We start from the raw sequence: 16,290 nt of genomic DNA, 5'->3' as shown, positions 1-16,290 counted from the left end.
GAAACAACGAGGTGAAATTCCCGTTGACCCTGCATTGTGTGAAATTAATTAGATCATGAGCGTCCATGGTGATCTGCAGAAGCTGTCAACAGGGTCATTGACATTTCCATATCGCAGACTATAATAATTTGCAAATGTCTTCCCATGGATATATACTTGTAATTTAAACTGATTCATTGAACATTTATCCGAAACCAGCAGCAAGATCAATCAGTGTGGAGTTAAAATAATTTCATTCTCAAGATGATTGTATTTCTTATCTTTCTCTCAAGCGTCTTTACGTCAGACGGGCAAGCAGTGAGAAAATTGGAAGGAGTCAACAAGTCGGTTGTGTGCATAAAAAGCAGCAAGGTATGCTCAATACATGCACACAGATATAGAGAAAGCGGCAGTATTATATAGTTCCCTGTGAGTTGCCTTTTAACAGCGAAGAGTATAAGCGTTAGAAAAACTGGGACAAAATTTATTTTAAAGTACTTATCTTAAAGTTATCTTAATGTATTGACAAGATGTCCGAAAATAACAAATTGGAATTATTCAAGCCCAGTGAGGGCTCCAGGCTTAGGCAGGAGAACTACACGGCTTATTCTTTAATTCAAAAATACCCCAATAGCAACGCTATTGCTTTTGAAAATTTAAAAAAATGCTTTTAAAAAAACCCAACCAATGTCATACCAAGTTAGAGCTGCAGTAATTACCTCGGGTTGATACGAAACAACACTAGCATTCCGGTATATAGCTCTTAACACTGCTATACCAAAAACCTTTATTAGGGGGGGGGGGGAGTATTCATATATTCATCTCATGTTTGGCTAATTTCATCTATTATAGTGATTGCTTTTACGCTTATTAGAGCATGCATATATGAATATGCAATAACATACCGAGCTTTTGTTTTTCATGTCTTCATGTCAGCCCTATATTCTTGACGTGCATCTTTATTTCAGCGATTTTTGTTTGTCAGGATGATTTTTTGAGCACACGTACCATATTACTGCGGTTTTATCCAATGCGAATGCATAATTATATAATTATTGCTTTATTATATGTGTATAGAGATTTATGCAAAGCAGAATGATGAAATAAAAATCGTATTTCACTGTGTAGATAAATTTCATGCAAGTTGATTGGACGTACTAGGTTTTTCACGTGTGAAAAAATGCCATACACGGCTTTTGATTGGACGTACGATATTCTTCACACGTGAAAAATTGTCGTATGTCATTTTGGCGACAATTTGTTTACATTTTCTTTCAAGATGGCGTCGAAATATAGGAGTGAGATTCAAAACATAATTCTCATATTCAAGATATTTTCACATTCAGCACATTCTCAAATCTTTCGGAAAGAATATCTAACTGCTTTTGAACAGAATTACAAAGAAACTGAACGGTGATAAATATGTTTTGATGCATGAAATTTCGATTTTTTTGCTTGCTGTGTTTTTGTATATTTAAAGCGTGTCGTTGTCAAATTGATCTCTATACACATTTCATAAAGAAATTTCTTCATGGTTGGCTCGCGTTTGTACGATTTTTTTATATGAACTGGTTGTGAACGATCGCAAACTCACTCGTTCGTTTTGCGATCCTTCACAACTCGTGCATAAAAATCGTACGCACTCGCAAACCATGAAGTAATCTTTATTTATATATTCGCACTTACTTATGTGCGATCCCAACTCGGGAGAGAATTCGCATCAGCAAAGTTTTTCAACACGCAATATTTTCATTGCTCATCCTGAAGGTGATTGCATGGGAGGAGATAAAGGCACTACGTGTATTCACCCGCAGCATAGCACTTACAATTTGCAATTCCAGTTGGAAATTTATTTATTGAAATTTATTAGAGAGACAAAAGATAGACAACACACCTCTATCTTCAGGTCAAAAATTCCGTCCTACCTTTCAGAAGGTGAGAAAAATTAAATCCCATCAAACCTTTTCTCTTTAGGTTTTTGGCCTTACCATAGTACAGGGAGAACACGGGAATCGTGGCTCGCCTGGACCGCAGGTCATTATTGTTTGAGGATCTATTTTTTGTTTGTTTGCGTCGTTAGGCTTTTGAATCATGTCTTATCCAGGAAACTCTGGGGCAATGGAACACAGTGCCCTCATTTTCAGTCTCGAATAATTGTGTATATTTCATTATCTTTAAATTATAGATTAGACGTGTATAATTACATCAATTATGTTAATTTTACTTCACCTTAAACTTTAATTTTCATGCAGGGTGACCAAGGTGAAAGAGGATATCCTGGATATACTTCTTCCAATTATGACGTATGTCATTAATAATTACATGATAATTAAGGCGGACTAGAATGCTCAGGCAAAAATATTGAAAATGGGATCGATTTAAATATAGGTTATTTGGAGGCAACGATGGGAATAAACACATATCCCCGAAGTGCTTTAAAATAACGTATACTTATTTTTTCATATTGCCGAGGTTGCATTTATAGTATAATGATAGAATTGAAATGCTTTTTGTAAGTTCTTTTATATGCTTCTATGCTTTTTAGAATTTCTTAATGATTATATTCCCCGACAAGAACAAAGAAAACCGAGCAATGTGAAAAATAATATATGCATGTCATATGATTTTTAAAATAATTTCATAATTGAAAAATCACCAGTAACTATGAGGCAATATTTGCTGCTTTGATATCTCTCAGTAGTAACTATGGCTTTTCAAAAAAAATATTCCTGAAAACTCGTGTGAGAATCATTGGTGTGAGAATCATCCTAAACACTTGAAAAAAATTTCATAACTCCGCGCTCGTCCATGCATGCATGTGGTATTCTCTATTGATATGCCTTAATTTAGATATGCACATATAAGCCCAGTGTTATTTCAAATGTCTGTATTAGCGCATAGTATTATTTGCTACGCTCTGAATGTAACAAGACGCCTGCTTAGTTTATTTTGATTTAATTTACGAAATTAATCTACCACACCACTTGGGTATCGTTACTAACATGCTCTTGAATTCTCTTAAATGTAACCGCTTAGGAATTTCAAGGTCCACGAGGATCTGATGGGGCTCGAGGACGTGATGGTGAAATGGTAGGTATTACACGAAAATTGTCTTCCTTATATGTCTCAGCCGTTTTGTTCAGTTTAGGAGAAAGACTAAAAGAATGGACAATTTGCATGTTGCACTGAACTCTCTGTCTTCACCATCCATTTTCAAGCATGTTCATTTAGAGAATGAAAGTCCTAAACTAGAATCCGGCAATAATAGGACTAAAAAATTAAAAAATATATATACTTTAGGGTGAAAAAGGACAACGTGGTTACAAGGTATGTTTTATAGAATGTTCAAAATGCCAAAATTTAATATACTCTATAGGCTAATAGCAAATTTACTTTCATTTGGAAACGGTGGAAACAATATTAATATAGGGACCTTACGATAACTTAATCTACAACGCGCGTATGTGACATGTAAGGAGCCCTGTTTAAATTAGTTTCCCATACAGCTCTGACCTTGTTTACCAAAGGAAAATAGAATTTTTATTCCTTTTTGTGAAACTGTGGAAATGAAGGCAGTATTACTTCACGTCTACGTCATAGATTCGCATGGTGCATATTAAGCTCCCTGTTCTATTTCGCTGGTTTAGTCTGTTCGACCATATAATTATGGTCTATGTTTTGTTTAACGCACATAAAACAAACACAAAAATCATGACCAGCGGACGACATTTTGCAAGTCAAAATATGAATAAAAAATATAATATAAGAAATACGAGTCAAACATGACTTTGAATAAAGTCGAAATATAGTCTCAACCTGGGTCTTGTTTCATTCATATAATTATTTCGGCTCTCAAGATGTCCTGTTTATTCGAAATTTGCCAGTTTTTAAAAAAAACACAAGGTAGCCGAATACATTGCTTGTGAAGTTCTGCTTCAACATTCTATTCTAATTCCTGGTTTTCATTTAATTATAATTGTCCTGAACACGTCAAGGTGGCTGATGTGATAGAATATTTTTATATGCGGATGCAGTCAATAGTGACCTGTTTGAGTACAAAAATAAAAGACAAATTCACATCCGGATTATTTCTCAGAGATTTTTTCTTTAGAGAAACTCTTAAGAGAATTAATTATCTTAAAGCCAATATTATCGTAAAGAGCTAAAACTATATTTGATAATTATGTACATATATATTCAATATTTTTATATTCATCCTGTGGGACGGATTTCTATTGTATATACGTATGTATATACGTTTTCTAAAAAAATCCGTCTGGCACTGAAAGCAGAATGAATATTCATCCTCTCCAATTATCCCGCTCATTTCGGCCACGTCAGCTTGTCTAAAGACTGGCGCACACCGGAGCTATGTGCTTAGCAAAAAGTCATTCGTGGCCATTGGCGTAAGCCATTTGCTCTCGTGTGCGGCTGACTTTTCTGGCGACTTTGGTAATTCGTGCTAAACGTCGTCGGAAAAGTCGCCGGAAAAGTCGCCGCACACTAGAGCAACTGGCTTACGCCAATGGCCGCGAATGACGTTTTGCTAAGCACATAGCTCTAGTGTGCGCCGGCCTTAAGCTCGTTGGTGTTTTGTCTCTACTTTTAGGGCTCACGTGGTGCACCTGGAAAGGACGGGTTTAATGGACCAAAGGTCAGCTGAGAGAATGAATGTAAATTTTTAGAAATATAATTATATGCTGCCTAAATGGTTTTGTTTCTATATGTGCATTGCAATGTAGTGTATATGTTTATATAATATATCAACATATATAGTCAGCCCTGAATGTATATTAATTTGATAAATTGTTATAATAATTCGTTTCAGGGGCATAGTGGCGAAACTGGTCCGATAGGTCAAAAGGTAATTTATTTGAGGGTAATTAAAGGAGATGGGAATTGCGAAATGATGTATTTTACCTGCGCTGTTATAGAATATATCCACGAGATATTGCATGCCACACGCCTATCCTATTCTTCTGCGTAGCCTGGTAACGAGACACTCGTAGAGCGCACTTTTGAACTGATGGATACGATTTTCTTAGTTTTTAAGAATTTCTTTTACCGTCCAAACATAATCAGTATAGCGTATCCAGCCTAACAATTATCCCGCTATACTATAATATTTTGGTGTTTATTGATTGTAGAAACAATAAATTTCTAGAGACATGAATAATTTTAATAACATAACAAGTATCCTGCTTTACCTGACCTACGAAAAGCACAACGTTATTTGAGTATATATACTAGTTTATTTTTTCTGCATGTAGTATTTCAGTGTACGTCCCTATACATGTAAACCTGCATGTTGCCGGGGTATATTGCCCGATTTGCCGCCTCCCCTACACCCCCCTCCCCTGGTTTGCGGTCCTAATTCTGCACGAGTGTCCAGGAAACAAAGTTCAAGGCTAAAACGAATAACCTTCGTATTAAAGGCATATTCAATATCGTGCATTTTTATAGGGTGAACGTGGTGATCCGGGAAAAACAGGAAATGATGGTGAAGATGTAAGCTAGAATACGAATCCTTATATTCGCATTAAGTATATAATTTCGTACCGCAAACACAGTGAACTATATTCGTATTGAACTACCAGACAATTGTCGCTCTATGTTTATGGGGCGCGCGCGAGGTTAATGATCGCTCGACAAATAAAAGGCACCGACAAAAAACGCAAGACAATTGCACTGATCCACAATATACAGCTTCAAATTGCATGGCTTCAGAGACGGTAAATCTTATATAATTGTTATATAACAGATAATTCGTATAGTGATTATTTCAGTCCGAATACAAACTAGCATTCAACTTTGAAGAGGCAAACCTTTCTAGCTTGCTATGTTTTTCTATTATAACTTTTTTTATGTTTACCGGCTTCACTTGATAACGTTACTTAAAATCTAGGTGACTAATTTTTTTCATGTGGCCTTTTAACGTGACAGAAGATCCGATCTTTTAACAACAAATGTATTTGAAAATAAAGAATTTAATTCTTGAAAACCTTGAGATAATTTTATTACAGCTTTCTCCTTCTTTAGAGTTTTACAAAAAGTTAACTTGCTCTTAAGTTGTAGATCTTGTGTGCATGAATAGTTTAACAAAACCTGAGCAAAAAGTTCATTTCAATGCATTTTTAGGGCGAACCAGGACCTGATGGACTTACACGCGAAGAGGTTAGGCACTTGCATTGGTGTTTTTGTGCAGAAAGTAAACATTTAGTTTTTTTTATGTCTATTCAAATTCATGAAAGAAGAAGAAGATAAAACAAAAAATAGAAGTTGAAAGTCCTTTAACTCATGTCTGCCTTGGACGTAATAGTAGACGAACCTTATTGAAACAAAAAATGTAGCAGATTAGAGAATTTCATACAACATTTATTATAACATTTCATAGTCATGGTACCGCGTATTTTAGACAGAGCTAATCACGAATGCGTTGATCCATTCATTAAATGACTACCAAGTTAAAGAAAATGGTTACTACAATGACATCTATCACGTGACATCACGTGATTTGACTGATGGCAGATCAGACACGGGTGGTTGGGGAAGTGAAACGGCAAAGATTGGGAACTATCTTCAAGCAACTTATATTCGTCCGGTGTTTGTCACATCTGTCACAGTGGCAGGAGGCTTTATACCATCTTGGCATCATAAAGTCAGACACGGATATGGAAATTTAAACCTGGAATACTCTACTGACGGAAGAAACTGGGCAACGGTAATAATATACGGATTGCATTCTTACGAGTATTTACAGAGAGTAGATTATAGCCCAGCCGCATTGACTCTGCCTCGGGATAACTGATAAGTTCGCAAGAAAAAATAAATTTTGCGAGAAGGAAAAACAGACTGAACAACACTCGATCACACTCCTTCATGCAGTTTTTACCTTGTCCATAGCCCTGGTTAAGTCCTGTTTACACTATACCGGATTCGCATGGTAACGACATAAATTTAAGTTTTTTTACGGTATGTCTGTCCCGAGAGCTGTTCACCTCGCGATCATGCATGCATGTTAAAGCAATAATGTTATCATAGGGGGGGGGGGAGGTTGCACTCGCTTTTACTTGGAAATTTTGATGTCGTAACATGCACACCATGCGAATCCAGATTAATTGACTGCACACTGCATGAATATCCAATGCCTGGTGGCAGGGTAAGCAGCAGCATGTGACAGAATGTTTCTATATGCTTGTGCAGCCAACAAATGAGAGATTTGCATAACAAAAGAGAAAATTTGATATGAATACATGATATACATCACAATCATTTACTTTCAAAAATACGGAATACTGTAAATAGAACGATCAACTTATTTTTATATTTCTTAATATCTTTCTGCTGTTAGCTGGCGCATCGCAACGAGTAAGTGTAGTGGTATATGCATTATTAAGCTTTAAGAAACGTCTTCAGCGTAGGTGTTTAAAATGGGCCGTACCGTAGCCAGCCTGATGATTTGTCCCGCTATGCTAATATTTTGGCGTTCATTGACTGTGAAAACAATAAATTTCTATAGACATGAAAAATTATAATAACTCGATAATCGAAATTTACACAGGGAGGCAAAATCGTCACGCTGGGTACGCCACTGAAAATGGGGGCATTTATAACCGTATCTCAGAACCTTTCTACTTTGCTCTTTAGTGTGCCACTTTCCCTTCACCTGTGATGCAGAAATTGGTGACGGTGAATTTTGATCCTTTGATAGCTCAATATTGGCGCCTGATATCAACAGAAGATAAATGGGTTGGAACAACTGAGTTTGCATTGAAACTTTTGTTGAAGGCATGAACTTTGGGATAGTGTGTAATCAGTAATCTTTTTTCATTTACAAATTTAGTAATTTTTAGGAAATATCAAGTATCGTAAGACAAAGAATACTCAAATTATATATATATCTTCATATACGCCTAGCTTTCTCTCTTTTTCCATTTAGAAGTATGTGTTGGCAATCAATGGCACATAATTCTTGCTTGCAGTAATATAACAAATTACTAACAGCAAAAACTCGTATAGTTCTAATTTACTTTAGAGAGAATAAATCAAAGACATACAAATACTAATCGACCGACGTTGGCCACTAAATTTCGAACTGTCACTTTCAGTAGATTTGTTCTCTGCCTTTGCAAAATGTTTTCACAGGAATACATCTTACTCTTCGGGATTTCAGATTCCATAATTGAAAGTTTTAATTTTTCTTTTATTTATGCATCAATATATTGCACTGATTTCAGCTGATGCGTAATTAGGTTTTCAAATATCGGAAGTCAACAAGTGCATTGGGAGAATAAATATTAATGGCAAGTTTTATTAATATGCAGATTTCATTAATGGATAATAGTAAATAGAACCTTCTCTTCCAGTTGAAAAAAACTCTACTTCATCCTTAAATAGACGATTTTCTATTTTAAGGTCTTGATTAAATTGATTCCTTCAGGCTTACTTCGTATAAATAATATACATAATTGGAAAAGGATCGTACAATTGTACAGATTAATGAATGACTGCATGCAGCGTTATTTCCCACTTATGCATTGAAATACCACATGCTTCTTTTCGTATCCAGGTAAAGTGCAAAATTTACAATTTGTTTGCTTGATACATGACGGAACTTTCATTAGTTGAGTTAATGTCTATAATCTGTATGTAAAAAACAAATGAATTAGGCGATTCAGATTATAATTTTTTTTCGTTAATTTTGGAAAGAAAATATTTACATTTTATACTCAATAAAAGTTCAATCTAAATTTAAATTCGCTGCTCGATTAATAATTTTTGTTTACTTTATTTTAATTGCTAAAATCAGTTGAATTTCTATAAATATAATTTGAATCAGAATGAGCACATTTACTAACATTTTTCATTGAATTGCACTTTTTCTCTCGTGTGTAAAAGTAAAACAACGCAAAATGATGTGCTTCAGTTCGTTTTTTCTTCTTGTATTCCTTTGCCACTTCGTGAAGTGCAATGGTACGTATGTTACTGAACAAAACTTTGCATTATTCCACTGTGAATCTTGTATATTATATAATATATACTGTAAATAATGCATCTTTTGGTTGGCTAAGGTCCATTAAGGGCAGTGACTTTGAACTATGGCGACAAAGTCCTTGAAACCGACTTAGGATACTTAAACTTTGGTCAAATTCAGTATTGAAGGTCTCCTCCTATACTCCTACTAAAGCAAACACCGAGCTTTGTTGAGTGATCAAGTGTGAAAAATCGGGCAAAATTGGTAATGCTACCTATAACTTACTTTATGAAAGGTGAATGACTGGGACAAATTCTTCGTAGTCGACTAACCTTTGACATTTTACTACTAAAATTCTAAATTGAAAACAATAATTGCAGCCATGTGGTGATAATGTAAACAGTGAAATAGGGAGTACTGACCGATGATGGATTATGTTGACCGGAATAAAGTAAATGCTACCAAAACAAGACGTTTCTAATTCTTCGAGGCCGGTAAATATATTTCAACGGTATTTGAATCTGAGTTCCTGTATACGATAACTCCACACCATGCAAAAACTCGATCTGGGAGCCTCTGACCTAAGGAGAATTAATCCATCCATAGATCTGAGATCTGGGATAAAAGTAGTAAATTCGTGAGACGAATCATAACACAGCATTTCCTGCACTTCAATAACTGCAAACCTTAAAAATTTGATTAGATTTATGCATGATAACTTTGTTCCAATCTGAAAGACAGCAATCAATGCCAATCTGAACAAAAAACCAGATTTTTCGCAATTTGTTTCATTGGGGTGCCGAGGATACAATCCGGGGTAATATCAAAAGCAGCTCAAATCGGCTCTGTCTAAAATTGCACATGTTTTTGAATCACTTATTAGGAAATAAATAAAAAATGTTAATTATGGGAAATGCTGCATGCATGTACGTAGGTGATTATTTATTAAATGAATGATTTATTTCTGTGTACCGAGCACACATATTGCGTATGAAAGGGTCTTGAATTATTATTGAGGTTTTTATACTTTTCTTAAACTTCAGGCTCTCAATGCACCTATGCAAACTCGTGGCACAGCTTTGATTACTCTGGTCGTTCGTCTTGTCCAGAGAAACATTACATTGCTGGCCTTGAGAGATCCTTAAGCAGCGATCACACCAAAGATTATATTTACCACATTGAAGGAGCTCAATGTTGCAAAGGTACAGGTGGTTATAGTGATCGCGCATCTCAGTGTTTGAATGCAAACTGGGTAAGAAGTTTTGATAGGTGAGTTGTACAACGCCCTCCTCCGCGGGCTTTTTAGAAAATTATGGTTATAATATAACGTTATAGTCTAATTTGAATAGTGAAACACAGGAACTTTTTATTATTATTATCATTATAAATTTTATTAAAGTGTCAGACTTTATAGCTTGGGATAAAAATCCCATACTAATATGGGGACACGACAAGAGTACGTACAAAAATGCTACTTCTTAGAAAAAATATTGCTAGACTACGAGTTGCACAAAGTGCAATTCTTGCAACCTCCCTCTAGTAATAATGATAAGTTATTTTTCCTATTCATACTTTTAAAGGAGGACAGCGATGTCAAGCCTGATGAAAGCATACCCCACAACTTGGTCCCATAGATATCCAAGGCCGTCGCCAGAAGCTTGATGAATAGATTGAAAATGATTGTTTTAATGCTTTAATCCAATAACACCAATGGTGATAAAACTACAAGAACATGGCGTCCATATGAAAAGGCGCGCAAAAACATTCATACTTCATGTTATAACTAACGTTCTCTACTCATTCACGACAGATTTTATCATGTATTTTAATCATCGAATGACAGGGGAATGCCACAAATGTTACAACCCTCAGGCTCGTTGTTGTTATACTTGATTAATTCGGTTGGAGAAATAAGCCACTTTTACTAATTTGGGTTTAGAGGCAGGCAATACTACGTTTTAGGTTTAATGCAGCCTTTCTAGTTTTGAAATCCCGGAGATCTCCTATTTGAATTTAGAAATAACCAATGGAACATGTGTCCCAGTGGATATTTCCTCAGTGGCCTGGAGCGGAGTGGAAGTATCAAAGACGGTAGAAATTTCCTCCACAACATTGAGTATGGATACTGCTGTAGACCATATGATGCTCCTTCTGGATATAAACATTGTTACAAGGCAAATGTTTGGGCTCATTTTAATCATAATGATCACGGGATGATTTCGTGTGGTCGCCCTGGTTACTACATTACTGGTATATATCGATCAGTGTGTGATTTGGTCTATTGCATCGAAGAGTTTATGTGCTGCTCCATGTCCATGATGTCATAATCAGGTAAATAGGCTTTTAAATTCACTATCATTTAAATTATTAAAGCTTTTGCATGGGTCACATTCTGTACCTTCTCCGCCTAACCGAACTTGTTTCAGAGTTTACGTCACTATTTTGCTGTCTGTGCACTTTTCTATTACTGTTCTAAGCTATGATATAGTTCGCTGTGGAGACTTTTATATAGTAAAATTCATGGTATTGCAAGACATGCTAGGTAGAAATACTTGTAGTGGTCTTCCACTTGGTACAGCCACCATGAGAGACCATTATTGCAGCACAATGCCCAGTCATTGACCTAACAAGCTTGTTTGTTACATCTGGATCAACAGCCTCACGTGATGCGAAAATGGTCTCTTTCATTCTTCCAGATGTCGAGATGGTCTTCTATCTGACCTCTTCTTCACTTATTCCCAGAGATATTCGAACAGGTTTAGGTCAGAATTCTTTCGTTGCCCTGGTTACTACATTACTCTTCTTCACTTATTCCCAGAGATATTCGAACAGGTTTAGGTCAGAATTTTTTCGGTGCCCTGAACTGATTGATATTTCTTTCGGTGGGGCTTTTTTTCTCTGTCACATGGTGCCCTATCTTGTTCAAAGATAAAGTCTCAACCGCAAAGCTCTCTCCACCTTTTAGAAAGTCCCAAGATCGTAAATTTTCGACTAGATACGGAAAATGGTATGTTTGGCTTGTATTTAGAACTTTCCTAATAGATGAGATGGCTTTGTGGTGGAGATTATATCTTCCAGTAAGATGGGGACACCATGTCATTCAGAAAAGAGCCTGAAAGAGAGTGATATTGACCAGCCCAGGGCTATAAGAGATTGCTGACGTAGACCTCATTGAACATTTTTGGAAATAAGTGAGAAAGAGGTCAGATAGAAGCCCATCTCGACATCTGGAGGAATGAAAGAGACCATTTTCGCATTACATGAGGCTGTTGATCCAGATGTAACAAACAAGCTTGTTAGGTCAATGAGTGGGCATTGTGCCGCAATAATGGTCTCTCATGGTGGCTGTACCAAGTGCAAGACCACTACAAGTTTTTCTACAAAGCGTGTCTTGCAATACCATAAATTTTACTAACAAGTGACAATTTGACTGGGGGCCTAAAACCTTTGCAAAGTACTGTATATATCCAAAAATATATATAAAAGCATGCAAAGAATATCACATATAACAATCTAACCAATCACATGTTGCCTTATGTTGTCACTTTGAACCGACCTTTGAAATCACGATCTTAAAGTGTGATCATTAACATGCATGCAAACTGATCTAACTAAAGTATCACTTCTTAACACTCTGCAGCAATTTGGTTTCAAATTTGTATTCTTTGTTTTAAAGGTTCATCGACGGGTTTACAACTTGACGAAAACTAGCACGTACAAAAATGATGACCAAGATAAAATTTGACTATCCTGATTATAGAGAAAGTGTAATTCCTGATTAGCTAAATAAATTTTTTAAAGGTAGAAATACTATGTTATTCTCGAAACATATCAACTAAGCTTTACACGAGACAAAACCATTCACATTATATACAACAAAAAACCCCCGCTTTTTATAGCTCGCCATCTTGAATTTTAAAACTCGACAAGTCACGGTTCTTATTCTCCGAGTTCCATGAAGTTTTTGCCATGAAATTGCATTTCCATAAAGAAAGAAAGAAAGTGCACGTTTTTTGTGCTGCTGGCAAACGGGAATTCAAGAGGTTATTTAGTTGCTATTAATTTCAACGACTGACTCAAGCTTATCTCAGATAATGACGTCAGGAGGCGAGTTATTAACCCTCGTTCCTCCAACTAATAGTATAATGGCCGAAAAATTGATCATGAATTTTAACTTACAGTAAAAAGAGAAATAAATCACCTTGTTGAATTTTAATATGATTGTTTTGGTAAATATTATACACACACACTTTTGTAGGAGTATATATATATATATATATATTAATATAATATAATATATATATTATATATATATATATATATATATATATATATATAATATATATATATATATATATATATATATATAATATATATATATATATATATATATATATATATATATATATATATATATATATATATATATATATAGGTCAAATATTATCGTTTTAACGATACCACCTTATTACTCTCAAAAATTTGAGTTTAACTTGTATTCTAACAATTATTGTCAGTCATTCAATTGCCCAGCTATTGATTGTGTTCTATAGTAAGGTTAAATTGTGGACTGATACATTTATCGACTATAAATAAGTCTACAATATCTATATGATTAATTATTATTCTTTTCTATTTTAAGTTTTCACCAAGAGTGAACAAAGGCTTCAATGTGGAAAATTAAGGGGAAACTGTAATTCTAATGATTCACAAGGGAATAAGGGATATTTACTGTCAACAATGAAGTGTATACAATTAATGTATCCAACCATGGAAGAAAAACAAAATATTTCACCTATGATAATTTAGAAATATCCCTTCCTTGCTGACTCAATTGTGGTGGAACAGTAAGTGATAACCTTGTTGTTATACATAATCTTTATGATTATCTATGTTTACCACCTCTATGATACCCTGGATCTGACTTGTTAAACATCTGGAATGGACCTGACTTGTTAAACATGTCGATAATTCAATTTATTCTGATACAGGGTTCATGGATCATAACAAGGCCAAGGGTAGAAACAATTTAAGAAAAATATCCTGCACTCCAGCTTATTACAGAGGTAAGTTTGCTTTTAGTTTACAGCATTCATATTAATATTAGGTACCTGTTTGATTGATATCAAGTGCTCTATTTCAACACTTTGCTATAATTCTTGTTGAGAAACTATCCAAACAGATAATTGACTGCCAAATTTCTTTGTTCGACATAATACCCATGTGTGCTAGTTGGCAATTTTTTAGTTAGCCTGTCATATTTCGTGTAAAATTCTCATTGATATTTTACTTAATTGACAGAGTATGGGTTCTAAATTACCAGTAGAATAATTTTCTTTCACAATGTATCTAGCATACTGTATTAATTCTTTTTCAGGTAAAAGCTGAATTTTAAGGAGTAAACTACAAGTTGATCCATGATATGGTTGGCAAATTTCAATCCATTGATTCAGAAAAATGTTTTGGACTATGCCAAGAAATGTAACAAGAAAACTACATTGGTTCTTATAAACAGAGTAAAGAGAGCAATTGCTGGGAAATCAGGTAAATCATGCAATTAATAATAATTTGTCAAAGCCAATGGCACAATTACAATATTATAGCAATACAGGCTATTGCTACATGAAATATGGCCTATTTAGAATCTATCTATATTGATAAACAATTTTTTTAACAGACATCAAGAGCACAGTTGCTTAGATTTTGAAGGAGCTATTGAAGGAGAATGCAGGAGAATCTCAGTCTCTCTTCTTTAAGATTTTTTCTGTAAGTGTAAGAAACTCTGTGGGCTGATTTTGTTTTTTAAACACTTTTAAAGTCCTTTTTAAAAACATTGGTTTCTTATTATAGGTTGTTGATTCCATAGATCAGGATAATTGGTTCAGAAGACCTTTCAGATGTTAAAACTTTGATGATTGCGGTGGAGGGGCAAATGTTAACTTATTCAAGAACAGACTCAACCTTATTTTATCTACTAAACATGGAGTACATTGCTGGTGTGGCAAATGGAAACTGCTCTCGTCAGGAAGCCTTAGGACAAAAACTTTTAAAGGACGTTAAGTACCCTAGACATTTTATACACTCTTGTACATAGATTTTCCTGTCACAACATATGTAGAAATAAATATTTTTAAATCGCATTTTGTCCACTTTGTATGATTATAGCTTATGCTATTTAGTCGCTACATTGCTAGCGCTAAAAGTGCAAAAACTAAACCACACAAACTTCGGGTGTTAGATTAACACCATAAATTGGCGTAAAAGTAGCACCAAAGATCGTGCCAATTTGACACCTTATTTCGCGGTGTCAATTTAGCACCCGAAATGGTGTTATTCTGTACCTTTTTATTTGACACCTTTTTTGGTGTCAATATGACACCGCAAAATTAACAGTGAAGCTATGTGCAAAGATGCAATATTATATTCGACAAGCACATTGACACTATCGTCTCCCGTCTTATTGATGTTCACTAGAATCTATGTCCCTACATTTAAGATCTGGTCCCAGTTGCACGCCTTTTCTCCCCAGCAGGTGCGTGTCCATCATGCCAATACCCAAATGATAGCACATTTAATTTTTGTCAACGATGTGGTTATGTCCGACGTACATTACCTCCTCCGTCGCGTAAACCTGTTCAATTTGATTTACCTGCCATTGATCGCCGGGTTGCTGATCTTCAACAACTGAAAATCTTTCAACCGCGTACGCCAAGCAGAAACAGTCCCTTAAAGAGGAGTTGGAAGATTTTCTCTACCCATTACCGGGCAAGAAGACCGTGTTCACCGCAACCCCTTTCGATGTTTGCAGGTTCCTCGTTTATGAGAATGTTCGTGGTAAATTGCAGGTTCATTCGCACGTCTGTCCTAATATTACAAAGCGAGGACTTTCCATGGCCAGAAATTGCGGACATGGAATATGCAGATTGCCGTAGCAAATTTGCATATCTGTTCAAATATTATTCGTTTGCAGAACTATAAATTATATTGCGCATTCTTAAATTTTGCAAAATTTAAGAAAATCATTGCATCTTTGCTATTTGCCCTGGTTGTTTCTTGTAACTCGTGTCATATTGAAGATCCTGAGGTAATATTTTGCTGGCAAAGGTTTATGTCGGCTCTGCATTTTTATTTTATTTCTACGCTATTACGGTTTTCGTTTTATATGGTATTCAACGTTATAAATGACCAAAACTTTGTTTTGAAAATGCAGGACGAATACTGATAAAACATTTTGAAATACTGTATAAAAATATTAAGATTAACTTGCTCTGCAACGAGCAATTAAGGCAAATTATAATTGACCTACCTAAAGGTGTATTTTTAGCGTTTAGTACTGT

General features: G+C 35.2%; 1 protein-coding gene and 2 long non-coding RNA genes across 3 annotated transcripts; all 3 read left to right on the top strand.

Annotated features, from left to right (window-relative positions):
- Nucleotides 1–127: 127 nt before the first annotated feature.
- LOC114540815 (otolin-1-like) lies at nt 128–7,874 on the top strand. The gene is made up of 11 exons (XM_028560871.1): nt 128–351; nt 1,954–2,013; nt 2,232–2,282; nt 3,016–3,069; nt 3,280–3,306; nt 4,589–4,633; nt 4,808–4,843; nt 5,443–5,487; nt 6,118–6,153; nt 6,395–6,700; nt 7,627–7,874. Exons 1-11 carry the CDS (start codon nt 244–246, stop codon nt 7,771–7,773), a joined length of 915 nt encoding a protein of 304 aa, XP_028416672.1. The 5' UTR covers nt 128–243; the 3' UTR covers nt 7,774–7,874.
- Nucleotides 7,875–10,018: 2,144 nt separating this feature from the next.
- On the top strand, nt 10,019–12,715 carry LOC114541972. Its single transcript, XR_003689432.1, has 3 exons — nt 10,019–10,222; nt 10,971–11,284; nt 12,630–12,715. It is a non-coding gene; the product is annotated as an uncharacterized LOC114541972 (long non-coding RNA).
- Nucleotides 12,716–13,549: 834 nt separating this feature from the next.
- LOC114541965 lies at nt 13,550–14,703 on the top strand. Its single transcript, XR_003689431.1, has 4 exons — nt 13,550–13,800; nt 13,945–14,019; nt 14,331–14,497; nt 14,631–14,703. It is a non-coding gene; the product is annotated as an uncharacterized LOC114541965 (long non-coding RNA).
- Nucleotides 14,704–16,290: the final 1,587 nt, after the last annotated feature.

This window comes from Dendronephthya gigantea, unplaced genomic scaffold (assembly GCF_004324835.1).
Source record: "Dendronephthya gigantea isolate DGI-Jeju-01 unplaced genomic scaffold, DenGig_1.0 000003F, whole genome shotgun sequence".
NCBI classification, from domain to species: domain Eukaryota; kingdom Metazoa; phylum Cnidaria; class Anthozoa; order Malacalcyonacea; family Nephtheidae; genus Dendronephthya; species Dendronephthya gigantea.
Note: the sequence above shows the minus strand (reverse complement) of the source record. Positions and strands in the feature narration are given on the sequence as shown.